Source organism: Papaver somniferum, chromosome 7 (assembly GCF_003573695.1).
Source record: "Papaver somniferum cultivar HN1 chromosome 7, ASM357369v1, whole genome shotgun sequence".
In the NCBI taxonomy this organism is placed as follows: domain Eukaryota; kingdom Viridiplantae; phylum Streptophyta; class Magnoliopsida; order Ranunculales; family Papaveraceae; genus Papaver; species Papaver somniferum.
In genome coordinates this window covers 182,149,623-182,169,414 of record NC_039364.1, presented here as the reverse complement: position 1 = coordinate 182,169,414, position 19,792 = coordinate 182,149,623, and the positions used below count along the sequence as shown (strand labels likewise).

Genomic DNA, 19,792 nt, shown 5'->3' with positions numbered 1-19,792 from the left:
GAGAGCTAACAATGCTGTTAGAGTTGTTGAGGATGGGCGCAAAGCTGCTGATTTTTCTTTGGCTGTTGAGTCCTCCAGAGCCATAGGATCATTTCCTTTCTCCCTTAGCTTCGTTTTGGTTTCTGTTTGATTGCATGGTCCTGAGTCATCCTGCGCCTGTCATCTGGTATCCCTAGTGAGCTTAGACATCTCCGGGAACGGGTATCCAAGTTGACCTCCGATGTTTGGTATTATCATAAGAAGTCTGATAGGCTGATGAACGTGACTGTTCATAACGAGGCCCAACTTTCTCTCGAGTCCGCTCATAACGCAGATCTCGTGAAGCAGATGGCTTTGCCCCGTGAGGAATGTGACGAGGCCCTTAAGTGGTAAGAGAGTCTCATTTTAAAAAAAAAAGGAGGATATTTCCTTAGTCGAGAGATGCCTCTCATCTCAAGAAATCATCCGCAAGAAATATCATGCAGATTTTGAAGATGTTTGTGATTCGCTGGCTAAGGTTACTGCAGAGGTAACGTTTTGTCTTCTGAAGTATTCTCTCTTAAGAGTAGACTTGTAGAGGCTGGTTACGCATCGTCTTCCATGTCTCATGCATCCTTGGTTAGGAGGTTGGAAGAATTAGAGAATATTTACCAAGTTTTATCCTCTGAGAATGCTTCACTCCAGATCGATGTTGATGATCTTCGGACTGAACGAGATACCCTTGTAGAAGATATCGAAGCCGCTGAGGTGGAACTTGTTGAGGCCCAGCATAGTTTAGAAGAATCCCTTAGCCATGCAGGAGGTAGCTTAGGGTCCTTTATATTTCTGGTAGCATTCTTTGTTTCCTTTGCTTATTACTTACTCTTTTGTATCCGCAGGTCTCCAGGAGCAGCTGGTGGGTGCAAACGCCAAGATCAGTCGTCTTGAAGGCCAAATATCTTCACTTGAGATATCTCGTCAGTTTTATGTTGCTGCTAAGTTCAAGGCTGAGGATCTCCAGGAAGCTAACGATCAGCTTAGTGCTCAGGTGACGGAACTTCGTCAGAAATCGGCTTCGGATCTGGAGGCTCAGTCTTCTAAGATGAATGTGCAATTTGAGAATTCGTCCATTGATTATATCAATGTTGCCTTTGCTGAAGTCGAGCTCCAAGCTGAAGGAGTTGTCTTTCCTCGTCTTCCTTACCCCTGATCCGGTCATATTCATCTTATCTTAACTGAATTTTTTGTTGTATTATGCCTTCAACTGAGGTGCCCTTGTGTTGTCTTCTTTTCTTAAAACACTGCTTCGTGATGGTTTGAACCTTCTTTATCTGCAACTTTTTAAGACATGTCAGTCGTATCTTGGTAACATTATTACTTTACATATGTTATTGCATAAATATTTTGTTTATAGACGTATTGTGTCTAATTTATCGCACATTCAAGTTATCACAAGGTGCTAAGGTATGTTTAACCTTGGTGGAACATTCATCGTCCTACCTAAGTATCCTTTGGCCATAAGGTATCGTGGTGGCGAAGGATCCTACGTGGGCAATAGTTTTCCTGTAACCCTACGCGTTCAGCGCGAAAACTGCTTTACTTCGACAAGGTATCTCTATAGGGGATATCTTACTTTTTCTTATTTCGTCATAAAGGGAACTATCGTCCCGAGGATCCGAGTATTGACATATGTGCAGTTATGTCTTGCCTTGTCTCATCGTCAATCCTGACGGAGGGTGTCTATTCTAACCCAATTGTGTTAACCGAAACTAAAAAGGTTTCTTTCATTGATTAATAAGGTTTATAATACCTTTGATCAGGGATAGAACATGGTGGGCTTAGGTCCATTCCTTTCTTCTCCTGAGTAATCACCATTCTCTTACGGGTAGTACTTTTTTGAGGTACATTGCATTCCAAGGGTGTTGTAATACTTCACCTTTTAGGGTTCTTAGGTAGTAAGACCCTTTTTCGGCGACGTCATGTATGATGTAGGGCCCGTCCCATGTTGGATCTAGCTTGCCCCACTCCTTCTTTCTTTGATACGGTGGAATATGTCGTAGCACATATTCCTCGACCACAAAGTTTCTAGGGATGACTCGTTTGTTGTATTCCTGAGCTAGCCTTCGTTGATAATTCACCATCTTTTATAAAGCCACTTCTCTTCTTTCTTCGAGATCATCCAGCTTTTCCAGCATTAGGTTTGTTATTAGATTCTTCTCTCATGCCTCTGTTTTCATTGTTGGAAGTATTATCTTCGTTGGGATGAACGCTTCGTCTCCGTAGGTCAGCAAGAATGGAGTTTCTCCCGTAGCCGCCCTTCTTGTAGTTCGGTAGGCCCATAGGACGTTGTGTAGTTGTTCGCACCATCTTTTCTTGTATGCTCCTAGATTTTTCTTCAAGTTCATTGCTATTGTTTTGTTGGTCGCCTCCGCTTTCCCGTTGCTCTTAGGGTATATAGGAGTGGACTTGTTTTTCTGGATGTTGAAAGCATTGAACAACATGTCGATGTTCTTTCCTTGCAGCTGTTTGCCATTATCAGAGACTATGGCAGCTGGTATTCCGAACCTGCATATGATTTGCTCAAACAAGAACTTAAAGACATTTGTGTCCCTTATTCTTGCCAAAGCCTTTGCTTCTACCCATTTGGTGAAATAATCCGTAGCCACAATAAGATATCTTCTCTTCGAGGTTCCCTCTATCAAAGGACCGAAAATATCCACCCCCCATTTGACAAATGGACAAGGGCAGATGAACGAGTTTAGCTCCATTGTTGGTGCTTTGATTTTCCTGGCAAAGCGTTGGCATCTTTCACACCGCTTAGCCACGTTCTTTGAGTCTTCTTCCATGCTTAGCCAGTAGTATCCTTGCATTTTGGCTTTGACCGCCAAGGACCTTATTCCGCTATGGTTGTCGGCATCTCCGTTGTGTATGTCGTGGAGTATTTTCCTTCCTTCGGTTCGTGAGAGGCACCGCATCAGAGGTCCAAGAAATGACCTCCTATACAGTATCCCATCTCGAAGGTTGTACATTGCTGCTTTTGATTCAAGTTTCTGATCCTCTTTGACATCTGCTGGTAAGGTACCTTTGTCGAGGTATTGGTGAATTGGAATCCTCCAATCATCCTCCGTTTCATCTTTTTTGTCTCCGTCTGACATGGTTGATCTTTGTCAGACTCTTCGGCTTCGTTATATGGTCCTCTTACTCTTTCGTCTTCTTTTTCTTTCTCAACTTCTCTCATGGCTCGAGTTTGAACGGCCAAAGCCTCCTCAGTACCTGAGATAACTCCTTCTATTGAGGTTCATATATTCTTCCAATTTGTACGGCGGTGGTGTTTCTGTCCCTTAACATTGATGATATGAATGCTAAGGTATCTGCGTGTCTGTTATCCTTTCGACAGAGTGCCTGAATGTTACGTTGCTGATCTTTGACGCGTGCTCCTGAGCTAGCTTTAGATACGAAGATAGCACTGGATCCAAAGTTTGGTATTTGAGTTCGATTTGTCTAATCACCAACTGCGAGTCACTAGTCAAATGAACATCTGACAGGCCTAGCTCCCGTGCCAAGCGTAGACCATATATGATCTCCTCGTATTCTGTGATGTTATTGGTGTATTGTTCTAATTTTAACCTGAATGCGTAGATGAGTTGGTCTCCAGTAGGGGTTGTTATTACAATTCCAATGCATGCGCCTTCTTCATTGGAGGAGCCATCTACGAATATTTCCCATCTTCGTGGGTTCTGAGGTTCTAACAGGTCCTCTGGATCTTGCTTGTCTTCCTCCATTCCTGGGATATCGTCTATCTCTGCTTCGTCGCTGAAAGGTAGGTCCGCCAAAAAGTCTGCTAAGATTTGTGATTTCTCAGTCTTCCTGGTTTCAAAGATGGTGTGGAACTGTTTGATCATGGCATTCCATTTTTCCACCCTTCCAATCTTTTCCGTGTTGTCGAGGATTTGACCTATCTGAGCCTTCGTGAATACTCGGATGGTATGTGCGTCAAAATATATCCTTAGTTTTTGTGTTGCCACTACTAAGGCATATATAAGCTACTCCACCTTGGTGTAGTTACGCTCCGCTGAACTGAGTGTCTTGCTGATGCAGTATATGGGCTTTTCTTATTGTCCTTGGTCTCGTACAAATACTGCGCTTACAGCGTAGCTTGTTGCTGCTAAGTACAAGGTGAGAATTTCACCTGGCTCTGTCTTGTGTAGGATGGGCACTGAAGCCAAGTATTCCTTGATCTTCTGGAAGGCTTTCTCACACTCCGTGGTCCACATGAACCTGCTTCCTTTCCTTAGTGTATCGAAAAATACTTTGCATTTATCCTATGATCTTGCTATAAATCTTCCCATGGAGGGTAAGATTCCATTTAGATTTTGTACTCCTTTTAGTGTTTGTGGAGATGGCATTTCCATAATTGCTCTGACCCTTTCGGGGTCCAATTCTATTCCTCGCTTAGTTACCAAGTACCCTAAGAATTTTCCTGAGGTTACTCTAAATATGCACTTCTCCGGATTTACTTTCATGTGAAAGTTTCTCATGCCTTCAAATATCCCCCTTAGGTCTGACAGGTGATTTTTTGCCTCTTTGCTCTTGACTAGCATGTCGTCCACGTAGATGTATAGTATCTTTCCTATCTATGTCTTAAAGATCTTGTCTACCAATCGCTGGTATGTTTCCCCCGCGTTCTTTAGTCCAAAAGGCATCCTTGTATAACAATACAAGCCTCGTGGGGTAAAGAATGCAGTATGCTCCTGGTCTTCTTCTGCAAGGGAGATTTGGTTGTAACCAGAGTAGCCATCCATGAAGGATAGCCTCTGGTGACCTTCGGTTGCGTTGACCAGTTGGTTAATATTTGGCAGCGGGTAGCTGTCCTTGGGGCACGCCTTGTTGAGATTGCTAAAATTGATGCAGATTCGTACGCCTCCGTTCTTCTTAGGTACGATTACCATATTGGATATCCACGTGGGATACTTGACTTCTCGTATGAATCATGTTGCTAGTATTTTTTGCAACTCCTTTTCTACCGCTTCTTGGTAGATATCTGCCACCTTGCGGATACGTTGCTTGAATGGTGGCATTTCTGGTTTGAGCCGAAGGTGGTGAGAGACCAAATTACGATCAATTCATGGCATGTCTTCCGTCGACCATGTAAATACATCTGTGTAGTCCCGTAGTAGCCTTTTTAGTTGCATATCCTCGTCTTTTTTTAGCAAAGTTCCGATGTTGATCATCTTTGGTTCCTCCTCGGTGCCGATGTTGATTTTATTTGTTGGTTCCACTGGAGAGAAGGTTTGCTTCTGAGGTCGTTGAGGAGTGCATTTATGTAATTGTCATTTGACGGAGACGTTTTCCCCTGGAGTGGCGGAGGTGATTGTCTCCAGAACTGAGGTGGCTTCGGGTACTAAGAAGACTTCGTCCTTCAATTCTTTGGTGTTAGCCTTTCGTCCTTTTCTTTCGTGTTGTTGGGAAGCAGCTCTTTCTTCATTGAGTCTGACCTCTGCCAGATTGCATAGCCTTGCATCTTGCTGGTCACCTTTGATTTCCATTTCACCCATAGGTGTAGGGAATCGAAGGTACTGGTGATATGTTGAAGTTGTTCCTCGCAGTCGATGGACCCATAGCCTGCCCATGATTACGTTGTATGGCGAAGGTGCTTCCACAACGCAGAACCTTGTATTGGTTACTAAGGATCCGACGCGCACCTGTAAGATAATTTCTCCTTTTGGTCTAGATACTGCTCCGTTTAAACCGTATGTTGTGCAAGTGGATGAATCCATTTGCTCAGCTGTCAAACCCATATGTAGGTAAGGTTCATAGAATAATACATTCAATGAGCTGCCCCCGTCAATGAGGACCTTTGTGACGTTCCATCAGTGTATAGGAAGAGTAATCACAAGTGGATCATTGTGCATCTCAACTTCTTGGTTGACGTCCCTTGTTGAGAATGTTAATGGCGTAGCCATCCATTCTTCCCAAGTGCTAGTAGGTGGACCGCTCAGCTTGAACACCTCGTGGGCTTATAATTTTCTTCTGTTTCGAGCTAACTCGAGGATGTCTTTGAGTAACTCCTCCTGACCTCCGCTGGAGAAGGTAATCATGTTGATGTATTTTCCGTCCTGAGGTAGTTCTACCATTTTCTTGGGGGTTACCTCAGTATCAGCTGGTTGTATCTGCACGTACTCCATGAACTTGCCTTCGTCTATGAATCTCTGGATCGTGTTCCTTAGGTGATAGCATGTATCATTTGTATGCCCGTAGTACTGGTGGTACTCACAGTATTCCTTAGCCTCCTTTGTTTTATCCGGTTGTTTTCCCCTAGTGTTAGGATACGGAAAACCCGGCTTCGCTCCTTTCTTGCTTAGAATGTGAGAGAACGTGGTGTTTAGCTTTGTGTAGACTTTATCTAAAAAAATTTCTCTTCCTCTTCCTCTTCCTCTTCCTTTTCCATCTCCATATTTGGATCTTTTGTCTCGAGATCTGGTTCTGCCCCCGACTTCATTTAGCCTCTTAGGTATCTCCGTAATTGGTTCCAGAGAGTTGGTTCGTTGCGGAGCTGTTGTCGTCTTTGCTTGTGCCCTTGGGTTGTCCTTCTGGATTTCTTCAAGTCTGATGTAGCGATCTTGGAAAACCCTAAGCTCTCTTTCGGAATCAAGGGCTCGGTTGTGAAGCTCCACGAAGATGGCTGAGGTTCTGTCAAGTCCATACTTATATGAATTAATGCTAATTTCTGGATTGACTCTCCCGATTGCTTGGCATGTCTTTTGCCACCTGTCTGTGTATTGCATCAATGTTTCCGGGGTCCGATACCTAAAGCAAATAGCCTATCGAACCCTGCCTTTGTTGACTTGTTGTACATATATGTCTCCAAGAACACCGTAGAAAATTGCTCAAAGGGGTCAATTGAGTTTGCTGGTAAATTGTCATACCATGCCAATGTTGATCCCGTCAAGCTTGTCGGTAAGTACCTACAAAGTACTACCTCATCTCTTTCCAAATGGGCAAGGACACGAGTGTAGTACCGTAGGTGGGCTGCAGGATCATATGTACCGTTGTATGCCTGAAACGTAGGTACATGGCATTTCAGAGGGATGGGTTCCCTCAAAATGGGAAAATACAACGGAGATGTTGTCGCTTCTTGTAGCACCTCTTCTAGTTTTGCGCCTGCGTGGCCTGTTTTTAGTCCTTGTATCTCCTTCCGCATTTTCTGCATTTGCTCCATAACCATGTTCACATTGTGAGCATCTCTAGAAAATGTCTCGTTGTAGTAGGACTGGGAGGGCTTGTATGTTGGATCCGTCTCATCTGGATCATGACGTGTTCTTCTGGCTCCCCCTGCTGGGTTAGCCTTTGGTGGGTTGAGATCCACCCTTCGTCTTCCTGAGATAGCTCCGTTCTCACGCCTCTTTACCGGAGGGTGAGTTTGGGAACCTTCGATTTGCACGTCTAGCATATCCTTTAGGTTCTTGTTCTCCTGGGCCATCATGTGCATTGCATCCTCAGTCTATTTGATCTTCATTGTGGATTCCACCACCCTGAAGAGTACTGTCGGACGGATCCTCAGAGTTATCCACTCCTTCTTCTAGTACAGGTGCATCGGGATCTATCTGGATTGGAGTTAGGTTTCCTAACCCTTGTCCCGTAGGAACTAAGGTTCTGGGTAGCCCTGCGTTGGCCGCAGATAGCTGTGTGACATTAGGATGCTCCGACAATGGCATGTCGTAAAATGGTTGTGCTCCCGATGTTTGCCCCATTCCTTCAGCAGGAATAGGTGGCTTGGTAGCTTCTTACTATTTTTCTTTGCCGTCCTCTGCTTCGGTTCTCTGATTCGCTTGAGACGGCTTTTGAGATCTTCCTCTCGTAACTGTTGGTTGTGAGCTTGTTGGTACATCACTAGGTTTCTGCATGCCTTCGGCTTTTGTTATCATGCGGTTACAGAAAAAATGACAAAATTTGCTACTTGGGTGCCTTCGTCAAAAGTAGCACTTAATGCTCTGACACAGAAGACGGCTGAGCAGCTTTTTCAGAAGAAAAAAAGACTGAAATTACGTCTGGAAAGACAGGTATTAAATTTTTTACGACACCCCTGGAAAGAACAACCTTAAATGTTGAAAACTAATTTAAAAAGAGTGTCAAATCCCCAAAAAACGAGGTTATTAAATGCTTTAGAAGATCTTTTTCCTTAAATCTTACTGAGATTTCTCTGCGGTCAGAGGTATTCATACCTAAAGGATGTTTTGTCGAAAAAGGTTGTTTTAGTATAAAAAAAAAAGTTTTAACATTTTGTGAGTACTTTTTTGGAGAAATTTTTGTAGATCTGTAAAATTGCGAGTCTTTAGAGGCTATGAACTCCAAGAACTTGCGAAAACATGGACGAACAAATCATTAGAGAGTGAGATTCATCGCTGTTGAACTTAGATCTCTTCGTTAAAGACGATGGGTAAGTTAAAATAAATGACGAAATATGAAAATTCAAGCTGGTGAGCAAAACCTTCTAGCGCCAAACTGTGACTACTAATTTTCCCATAGTCTACGTAATGTATACAGCTCAGAGAATCGGATGCTAAGTAGTATCGATGCCTCTGTTGAACTGATAATGCTAAGTAATAAAATATGTTCAAGATCACAATAGTAACTAAGAACACAAATATAATGTAAAAGCTACTAAGTTATCATGAGGCACAAGAAATTACGTGGTTCGAATTTTGTCTATGTCCACGGGGTAATGAGTGATTGTTTTGTATTAAGTTATGGTGGTTACAAAGATCTTAAATGCTTCCCAAAGTAATAGAGAGAACTCAAACTTAAGTAAATACTTAAGTTCTACACACTAAAGAGCAATAAGCTTAAGACTAGATCTTTTCTCCTGGATATTGAATGCCCTTAGTTTGTTGGTGAGGCTTGGTATTTATATCCCCCTCTGCTCCAGGTATATCTTTGTTATCTTTGAATCCATCGTTTCCTGATGTACCTTCCGTACAAATGGTACCTTCGTTCGCCGCGTGTTTTCTCCAGTCGAACTATGCCACCTCAGCTGACCCACGTTCCTTCGGGAACTTCCCAGCCTCAGTACAGATTGTACCTTCGTTCACCGCTAACCTTTGCCACTCAGATTCCACCACGTCACTGCTCTCCACGTGCTTTGGTTATGTGTGTAGATAAGAGATTTGTGCATTTAATGCTGATTAGATGCGTCATCTAACTTTGTTCCTTCGCCAGCTGCCTCTCTCTAGACTAGGTTTTACTTTATCCATCTTGGTCGTCGAGGTATCCCTTCTTGGGATAAGATTAAGTAGATCTGCGAAGGTATCCTCTGCCCCTTAGGTTTCTCCGTATAGCGAGGGCTACACAATTATTCTGTATGCGACCACTAAGATCGTGACACGTGCTCCACAGAATATTGGCATTCACACAAGGAACTGGTGGAACTTCATCGACTAAAAGGTATGTGGAGACTTGAACTTATCTATCACTCAAAAGTCTATCTACTCTATCTCCTATCTTGAGACAAAAGTCGTATTGCTATGTAGACTATGATTATACACATTTGCTATTTCGAGTCGAGTTTATCTCGTCTATCTATTTCTCGAAATATGTGTTGGTAAGATTTCTCTTTGGCCAAGTTCATCTTTACTTTCGTCATATTAGTTTCAATTACTTGAAAATCGCTTTGACGAAAAATAGGTTGTGAACAACAACTATATAACGTCCTTTAAGAATGTTTCAACGATTGAAATGAGAGTTTAGAATATAACCTTGAAAGGATACAAATATTGTGTGATTACTCATGCGTGTGTAAGTCCTTATTCCTTGAACCAAAGTATGCGTACTTTGCTGCTCAGGAAAACCGGAACCGAAGTCCGTGTACCAGTACGCGTACTGTCGGAAGTTCACATCCCGTGAATTTCTGCTGGAGTTTGTGAACTGAAAACAACTTATTTCGGGTACTTAAGTCCGCATACCAGTATGCGTACTTAAGTGGGTTAGTTTTTAAAAACGATTATTCGTGAACTTAAAATTACATAAACTAAGGAATGCATACTTGCAAACCGTGGATATAAAGTTCATGAATTGATTCAAGTGAATCAAATCGTTTTTGCTTCGATTGTGTCTTATATACTTCTATGAGATCTAAGCAATTGAACAACTCTCTAACTAGTTCTCTTGAGTCATTTGAACTAGTTATGGTTAAGATGAATATGGTCGATATGAAAGTCCTCATATGGCTAACCATTTAGTTAACTACTGTTGAACCAACTAAGTGTACATGTTTGGGTACGGTTACACAAACCTAAATAAACGTGCATTTCATTTGTGTGTAACAAGCTAAGTTTGATCTAACGGCTGAAAGATATTAGCTTGAATTTAATCAGGTTTTCATCTAACGGTAAATATTGAATGCGTTCTTACCAAGGTAACTTAGATTGCAAACCCTGATTTGAAAGACTATATAAAGAAGAACTCTAGCAACTGGGAAACCTAATACAACTAGCTAGTTGTATTAGCTAGAGTCGATTCTCCTTTAAACTTAGGTTTCTATCGAGACCATGTAGGTTAACGATTTGAAGACTTCATTGGGATTGTGAAGCCAGACCCAACTATTTTCTTTGTAGTTGCGTGATCTGATCTTGTTGTTTCTATCGTGTTTGAGTACAATCATAAGATGGGCTTGAGATTGATTTCTCTGATAGGAAAGATATAAAAGAAGTCACAAACATCTTCGTCTCATCGTTTGTGATTCCGCAATATCTTCTTTCGTTAGTCGATTAAGATTATTGTGAGGTGATTGATAATTCTAAGCTGTTCTTCGGGAATATAAGTCTGGATTATGAATTGGTTCCTGTTCACCTTGATTTATCAAAAGACGGAACAAAAACTCGTAGGTACTTCTGTGGGAGACATATTTATCTATTACCGTAGATTTTTATGTGTGATACAGATTTGTTTACTAAAATCTTCGACTTTGGGTCGTAGCAACTCATAGTTGTGGGTGAGATCAGCTAAGGGAATCAAGTGCGTAGTATCCTGCTGGGATCAGAGACGTAAGGAGCGCAATTGTACCTTGTATCAGTGTGAGATTGATTATGGTTCAACTACAGTCCAGACCGAAGTTAGTTTGTAGTAGGCTCGTGTCTGTAGTGGCTTCATACAGTGTGTGTTCAATCTGGACTAGGTCCCGGGGTTTCTGGATTTGCGGTTTCCTCGTTAACAAAACTTCTGGTGTCTGTGTTATTTCTTTTCTGCATTATATTTGGTTATATAATTGAAATATCACAGGTTGTGCGTTGAATCGATCAATTGGGAAATCCAACCTTTGGCTGTTGATTGAAATTGATTGATCCTTGATCATTGGTCTTTGGTGTCGTTCAAGTGATTTCTCTTGTATTCAATTAGACTCGCATATTTCTATTTGCTTGAGTAAGTATTGAATCGAGAAAGTGAGATATAACTCTTTGATATACTTTTATTAAGATTGAGTCTGACTGTCTAGTTGATTCTCTTAAAAGTATATTGGAGTTTGTCCATACAGATTGCTAAGCGAAATATTGGGTGTGGTTGTTAGACCCCCGCTTTTTCAAATTCGTTTCCAGCATACAAAGATGAAATAAAAAGAAACATTCCATTAAAGATTTTCTCAAGTCATAATATAAGGAATAATATTATATTTTGGTAAAACATAAAAAATATATGACGAGTGTGTGCAAAGATAACCTAAGTTCCTACATTTTGCAGATGTGCAGAAAACAGAAAAACAGGGTTCGATCACGTAACCTAAGTTCCTTCATATTGTGGATGTGGAAAAAACAAGATAATATGGGAGGAAAAATCGTGATTCGTCTTCAATTTCACTCCTTAAGATGTTTTGAAGATGATAATAACCCATACTTGAGAGGAAAAATCGTGACATGATTGAAAGATTACAGAATGATGTAAACTCATCCGTATAAACATGAAAAATATTGTGGTAAGGTTTATCGAATTTCATAAAAAAAAATATTTTTGGACAGAACTCTCTCTTGACCAAAATGAACCACTCCGGTGAATTGACGTGTAGGCCAAAGTTTCGTTTTATACAAAAATAATTACTAGGTATGTACTTGAAGTATATTAAAGGCTTTAAACTCTATTATTCGGTTAACATAAATTTAATTACTTCGTTGAATATTTGACCACTTCCCTTTATTAACTATATAAGTCCTAATTTTCCTGATTTTTAATAATCTCGATACATGCTATTCTCCTATTTATGTCCTATTTATTTGTGTTATTGACCAAAGCTAATCCTATCTGGTACTTTAAGAAGGACAACCGATATATTTTATAACACCTCAACTCATTTATGTCATTTTTTTTACCTTACACGTGGATCATCAAATTTATTGAGTGTCCCATTATGACCATTTCGGATTCGTAATTTTGTGTAATGAACCTGGATTCAGATGTTTATATGATGAACTTACCGAACCATCTTGTATTATTTTTGACGATTCGTTAGAGGAATAACTATTCAACAACCTCAAAGTTATGTTGAATAAGGTGTTCATTACATAAAATCGGGACACATTATATTTGATATAATCAAATTATATATTATAATTTTAATATTGTTACATATAAAAAACTATAAATACTATATATTTATTACAATTGTTGCATGATGTTTTTACTGGTACCCAATCCCCATGTAATTAGGACATTCCCGACCAATATTCCATCCACCAATCAAGGTGCGGGGATAATTTATGTTAAACCTCGTTACCAGGGTGTATGATGATAATTTGGTATGATTGATCTGCAAGAAGAAGAAGGATCTTCACTTTGCTAATATACCATAGGCTATGTTTGAGACAAGAAATTGTGATTCGAGGAAAATTGTTGGAACTGGGAGGAACTCATAAATCGAATAACTTTAAGTTGTATATTTTACGCATCTACTCTTCTAATTCTAAATTTGCGGATTGAAAGGAGAATATTGGAGTGAGATACAACTAGAGTTTATATGATTTAACAATAGGTGATCATTTCACACTTTCCACAATAGGGACATTCACTGTAGGGTTCGTGCAAATGTATTTACTTTGCCTCCTAATCCGTAAAGCTAGTTATATATTTTCTTACATACCCAGATTCGAACGTATCAGATAAATAACGTTGCGAATCAAACTAAAATGGTATTAAAACGCATGAACTATTTACGCCTTTATAGATATGATTCAATCTTGTACATTAGTTGAATATCCTACATAACATAATCATCGTGTTATACAAAAAACTGTTGAAACCAACACACAACAGATACACGTACTGCCAACAATTTTTTCTCTCCCACTCGAAACATAATTTTTCCTCTCCATTGAACCTTCGTATCATATATTAATGTTTTGCAGTGGAAATCTAATACATGTTTGGCAGAACCGAAAAATAAATTCTCATGATTTTCTTAACATTCCACAGTTTCAATGTAATCCGTTGTCACTGTTGACATTTGGTATATTAAAATTATGTCGCAATTTATAATTTAGGATTGGTAGTGCCGAATAACTATTAATACCGGTGCTCAACAGATTAATTGGAGTGTAGGAAACTGTTCATTTTATTTTGGTTTGTCTTACATATATTATAAAACTATAACATTGGTGTAGTGGTACCATCATATTTTCAGTAGTATTACATACACTATAAAGTTTTAAATGTTGTTTCAATAACAAACAACTGCTTCCTTCCGAATCTTTTTGAAGTTGCTTCCTTCCAAATCTTTTTGAATTTAAAAAGATGTTTACTTGAATAAAGAAAAAGTTGTTGCTATGGACGATCGACATTTGATTATGTCTTGATCATTAAAATGTTTCCGGAAGTTTGAACCACATTTTGTACTCCATCTTCGGCGATCAATCTAGGTGAGAGGAAATATTATGATTCGATCGGGTATCTCTTCGTAAATCTGATCATCAAATATGCAGATGCTTCTAACAGAGGATGGATCCACATTTCGGCCACATAACCGGTCGGTGATGGGAAAATTTGTGATTCGCTAGTATGAACTTAAATTGATATGATTATTCCTGGGTAGTTCCATATCAATATTGCCTGATACTTGTTTAACAAATACAAAACAACGGGGAGGGTAATTGAAAAATAAATAAGAATATCAATGGAGTAAATACATAAAGTCATTTTTATTTTTACATAGGGTTTCCTCCCACGTTAAAGTAAAGGGAAGAAGGGCTCCACCTAATTAAATGGAATATTAAGTCGAACCTTTACTTGAGCAGGATTCGGCTACTTAATGTGGAATACTTATGTACATGAATTTATTTATATATTTCCAACTATGAGTCACGCATGCGTGTAATAAGGGTATTAACGAGCGACGCATCTAGGACGGACCAAAAACGTGGACCAATCTCGTGGACGGTTGAGATTTATAGGGGTGGGGTTTTAAGATGTAAGTGGGATCTGGAAAATTGAATGGCCGGATTTCATTGGTCCACAATTGGACTATGAAATTTGGTCCATCTTTAGTTTTTTCGATTAAGAAGAACATCACATTTTCTGTCTTTTCATTCTTCAAGATGAAACTTATGGTACAGTTCTATCAGGTGGTTATTAAAAAGACATTTTCATATTTCATTCTTCAAAATGAAACTTATGGTACATTTCTATCATGTGGTTATTAAAGATGTTCTTATCTGCTACGAATCGAGCAAACATCTATTCAAATTCTCCCGGTGGTTTTGTTCTTTTGTTACGTTCTCACAGCGCATACGAGATTCTGGTTACGGGATTCGGTTTGAATATTACTTAGTTCTTTTATGCTTCCGATCACTTTGGAGGTTTCCTTGTTTATTTATTAAAAAAAGTCTTACAGTCAAAATGACCAGAAAGATGTCCCTTAGTTGTGGTCTAAACTGATTTAAGGGACCACCTAAAAAATCACCAAATGATTATTTCCCTAGAAATTAAACTTTAAATCATATTCCTAAAGACTCATCCTATATAACCTAGTTTAATTGGGGGCCATGGAATTTTATTTGCCTCCCAAATTTTTCAGGGGTGTAAAAATCGGAAGATGAATATACTATTTTATCCTTGATTAATATTTTTTTTCAAGTAACGACCCTCATTACGACCCTGCACCGACATTAACGACAGTTTTGGATCATCATATACATCATGATCAAAACAATAACGACTCTAAACTGTCATACACTAACGACTCTTTTTAGAGATTAACGACAGTCTATAATGACATTTCCAAAACATTAACGATTGTTTAAGTCGTCAAATGCGTAACCAAAACAGTAACGACCCTTCTAAAGGGTCGTCAGGGAATTGATCATTTTTATGACGACCCAAAACTGTCGTACATTTCCGCCATTAATGAATCTTCGACAGTTTAGAGTCGTCACTTAAACAGTCTAAACATTAACGACTGTTGAGGGTCGTCAATGAAATTTTTTAATACATACTACTTGAGAAAAAAAAAAAAATTAGACTAAAAACTGCAGAGAAAAAATCTGGAAAAAAAAAATTAAACTCTAATTAAGTAAGATTATCACTAATTAATTAAGATTATCACTAATTAATTAAATTTTAACACTAATCATTTAGGGGCATTTTGGTCATTTAAAAAATATTTTTATAAGGGGTGACCCAAATTAGATTCTGGTGACCTTTTTGTCTTCTAGTGCATGCCCCCAATTAATTCCGATGGCCCCCAATTAAACTAGGCTATATAAAGTATAAACCCAACTGAATACTCTTCGCTCCTATACTCAAAATAACTGAACACAGTTGCTAACAGAACCACACGTTCATACATTTGTGCATCTGTGTATGTAACATGAAAGTACGTACAAGTGCACAAGCACTGTACATGTCAGTCCTCATGTCAAAATACAAATGAGATATATATAGGCAGAGGTTGCAAGATTCGGGATATGCCAAGTACTCTTCTTGACATAAGGAAGATTTCAAGACAAACCCTACTTCCGAAAAAAAAAAAGAATTCGAGTCGAGTCCTTCTAACTGCTTCCATAAACTTAATATATGAATAAGTATATAATAAGAGAACCCCACGTTGGTTTTACTGGTGAGAGTGAATTAGATCACCTCACTTTACCACATACAACAAAATGTAGCACATCTGTCTAAGTTAAAATACTAAATTTAGAAACTATACATTCAGTTTTAACGTCTTGAATAGTCCAAAACCCAAAATAGCTAGTTAAGGCTACCAGGAAAAGAAGAAGCTGATTCTTACTGGGAACGGCGTTTCTTTGCAAGATTTTCAAACACCTGATGGACATCAGATGGTGTGATAGGCTTCGATGAATCAAACGACTCCTGCCGAAAACCATGTATAAATGATAGAGAGCCTCTGAAGGTGAAGAAATCAGAACTCCTTATTCTAAAAGCAACTTTCAACCCTAAATATGTTGCAAAAAACAAGTACTGCCATGAAAAATTATATCAATAGGAGAAAATGGGACATACCAAAAAAGAACACAGCTCGTTCTTCATGTCTGCAATGCCACTCAAGATCTCAATTTTCTCAACATGACCGAGTTTATTGAGAAAATTCAGCTCGGCTCCTTCCTCTTGTTGCAACTTCTCCTGCCTCTTCTGTTTTCCCATTTTTTCATATTCCCCAATCGAGTCCTCCTTCTCAATTAAGAACCTTATGCCCTTCTTGGTGTAGAATTCAATGCACTTCTCACACCTACAAAGAAGATCTCTCCATACTTTAGAAAGAAACATGGGCTTATTCTTCTCTAGAATGAATGGAGTAACACTCAGATCCAGCCCAAGAGCACATTTGGGACTAGAAATGGTGTCGCGAGAGAATTCCTCAAAACCCCTTTTCTTCTCTGAAGATTCTCCAAGTAACTCATCCCTGTGAGGCAATACAGGTTTGAAATCAGCACAAACAATTGAAGAAACCATTTCCATGCTATTCTCAAGATTCCCAGAGGCTTTATTATCATCTACGAGAGAATGACCGGAGACGTTCTCGGAAGATGCACCCACTGCATCTGTCAAAACACCGTCTTGGTTGCCATCTGTAGAAGCCTCACCTTCCTTAACTGCTGCCCAAATTGATGGAGGGTAAAGAGACAAGAAAGAGACCTTCTTTGCACATGCAACACAAATGAATTCCTCGTATAAGGGTTCTCCTTCCTCATCTCTAGGTATCTGTACGATGAACAAAGAAGACAATGCAAATGTACATTCTGTCAGATGAAAAAAAAAACTAAAAAATTAAATATGAAAGTAACCATATAGATAAAACTATATAGTTTCATCGACTAGTTTCATCGACTGTTATAATTCTCACTAAAAAGGGTAACAACAAAAATATTCAAAAAACTGAATTTTGAGAGTTAACAAAGAACACACACACACGTGCACGCTAGAGCAGATACAGTTGATGGCAGTTTATATGATGCAAATCAACATGTGGGTGTAAGATCTTGGGGGAATTGTGACGAGTCTTCTACCATATCATCGTAATTAGTTTGCTTGCTACATTTTGCTTTAGGTTTACTTTAACTTGTTTCCTTAATCATGAAAGTTTCTGCTATTTCTCGTGTTAGAAGACACTAGATATCAACTGTCACATCCCATAACAGTTGGTTAGTTACATAAGTTGGTCGGCTAGCAAGTGAATTTGGTTCAAGTGAATTTGGTTCAAGTGAAAATCATCTCTAAACAACCGACAAACATCCGAAAATATAATTATAGTGCTTTCCACAAGAAATTGGCTCACAAGATGGAAACTACAAACGATTTGCTTCAGGGAAGAGGCTTTAAGTTGCGTAACAGGTTCAGGGTTACTAACCAATTAAGCTATTGGAACACATACAACCAGGATTACCCTGTTGCAATCAATAATGTCAAACGCTTGATCCTTGATCAACAGCCCAAAATTATAAGACATTTACATCCGATGTTTGCTAGACATAGATACCCTGACCTAGTTTAGAGAGCCCATTCCGCACTTTATATGTGGAAACTGAATTAGAAAATTAACAAACTTGGAGAAAAACACGAGATGCGGAACATTTCAAATGTCCAATGATATATCCAGGTAGGCTCCAAAAGTAAGATATAAATTAGCAAGCAGGTCCAAAGAACGGGTATAGCTGTATAAACTAGCATCTGTGTTTGAAAACACCAATATTTCAAAAGTTTATAAGCAGATGTTTTAATACCAGGATGAATGACAGTGGTAAATGCAGTTCAACTTTTACCGAAGCCAAAATTTAAGTGACAGAGACATGGAAAGCAACACAACTACTATTTCAGTAACAAAAAAGAAAATCCAGAAATATAATAATAAAATAAATAGTCAAGGACAGGGAACGTAATTCAACCCACCTCATCAGAGGGTTCAAAACCTAAATGGTTCTCATGAAGCCAATCTTCACAAATACAGCACTGTATCATCTCCACCTGCTCTTCGACATCTGGGTCAGGATAAGGGCGATGGCATGTGCAGTATGCACCTTTAAAATTCTGGTTGTATGAGTTTTCTGAATTTACTGGTTCTCTATCTGCCACGAGCTTGCAGTAGAACTCTCCAAACTTTGAATTTCCACAATCACACCTGAAGTTTCTCTTCGTCCACAATTCTACAATCTTATGCAAGTCATAACGAGAAAATTAACAAGAATAAGCCTCTATATTTAAGTAAAATGTTTCATACTTCAAAAGGGGGGAAGCTACTATTGTATCGAAATGCAAATATGATACACTGTCAGTAATAAAATTATACAAAATACTTGCATAAAATTCAAACTTCATAGACTGAGACACAATCGATCAACATATAGCAACTCCTATAAGTAACTTGAAAACCAGATCAACACAGGCCAAAAGGATCTCAGATAAACATAAGTGAAAAAAAAACCAGTGTTTAATCCATTCTTAACAAAACTTAAATCAAAGTAATTTCTGAACAAATCAAAAGGAGGATATTTACCTCATGACCGTCATGGCAAGATAAGCTACAAGCTGTACAGACACCAGCATTGCCATCGGGAGTACAAGTAAGACATGAGAAAATAGCTTGTCTCTTCATGTAACCCTTTGAGTATGTACATTCTTTCCCTTCATCACCTCCCAAAACCAAATCAGCTTCCTATAATACCAAATCAAGTTAACAAAAAATTAACCAGAACCAAAGTAAAAAAAAATACTGAAGTATAGATCAAACCCTAATTTAAATCCAACATTTTTAATAATTATACTGGCATTTCAAAAAAAAAAAAACCTAATTTCAAAATCATAAGAGATGTTAACCGTACCAACTCTTGTTCTTCAACATCCTTAAGGTACTCCTGGATTGATACAGTATGCTCCGTTTCGTCCTCAAACACATCAGCCATGATTTCTAACAATCGAAGCTTTTGCTCAAAATCCAAAAGAAACCCTAAATTTTATAAGATGAATACGAAGTACTTAAAGAAAAGGTAGATTTATTCCCTTGGAGTAAAGGTCTTTGATTACTGAAGAGGAAAGAAGTTTTTCAAGTAAAGAATCTAATGAAACGTTTCGAACATTTTTAGGGCATCGAGGGAGGGTTTCTGAAGCGGGGTATGAGCGAGAGTGGGGGGAGTGGAGGGGATATTTTATATGTATTTCTGAGCCGTGTGGGCTTTTAGTGATATTTTCCCGCCATTTGTATCAGGCCCCAAAATTTGTCGCGTTACTTGCGACCTGCAAGGGCCGCTTTTTACCGATGGGTGCCCGAACCCGATATGTATTTGGGTAGGTGTTTCATCGGTTCCGGTTCCACCAATTTCGGAACCGGAACCGACCCTTTGACCTCTTG

At 39.0% G+C, this 19,792-nt stretch overlaps 1 protein-coding gene across 2 annotated transcripts; it reads right to left on the bottom strand.

The window, feature by feature from the left end:
• Positions 1-15,964: 15,964 nt before the first annotated feature.
• On the bottom strand, positions 15,965-19,587 carry LOC113299135 (putative E3 ubiquitin-protein ligase UBR7). 2 transcript variants are annotated; one of them, XM_026548090.1, is made up of 5 exons: positions 19,266-19,587; positions 18,941-19,099; positions 18,337-18,597; positions 16,453-17,151; positions 15,965-16,336 (listed from the first exon to the last, which is right to left on the bottom strand). In XM_026548090.1, the coding sequence occupies exons 1-5, from the start codon at positions 19,344-19,346 to the stop codon at positions 16,292-16,294; spliced, it is 1,245 nt and encodes a 414-aa protein (XP_026403875.1). In that variant the 5' UTR covers positions 19,347-19,587; the 3' UTR covers positions 15,965-16,291. The 2 variants fall into 2 exon arrangements, with proteins under 2 accessions (XP_026403875.1, XP_026403874.1); XM_026548089.1 differs by having other exon boundaries at positions 15,965-16,302.
• Positions 19,588-19,792: the final 205 nt, after the last annotated feature.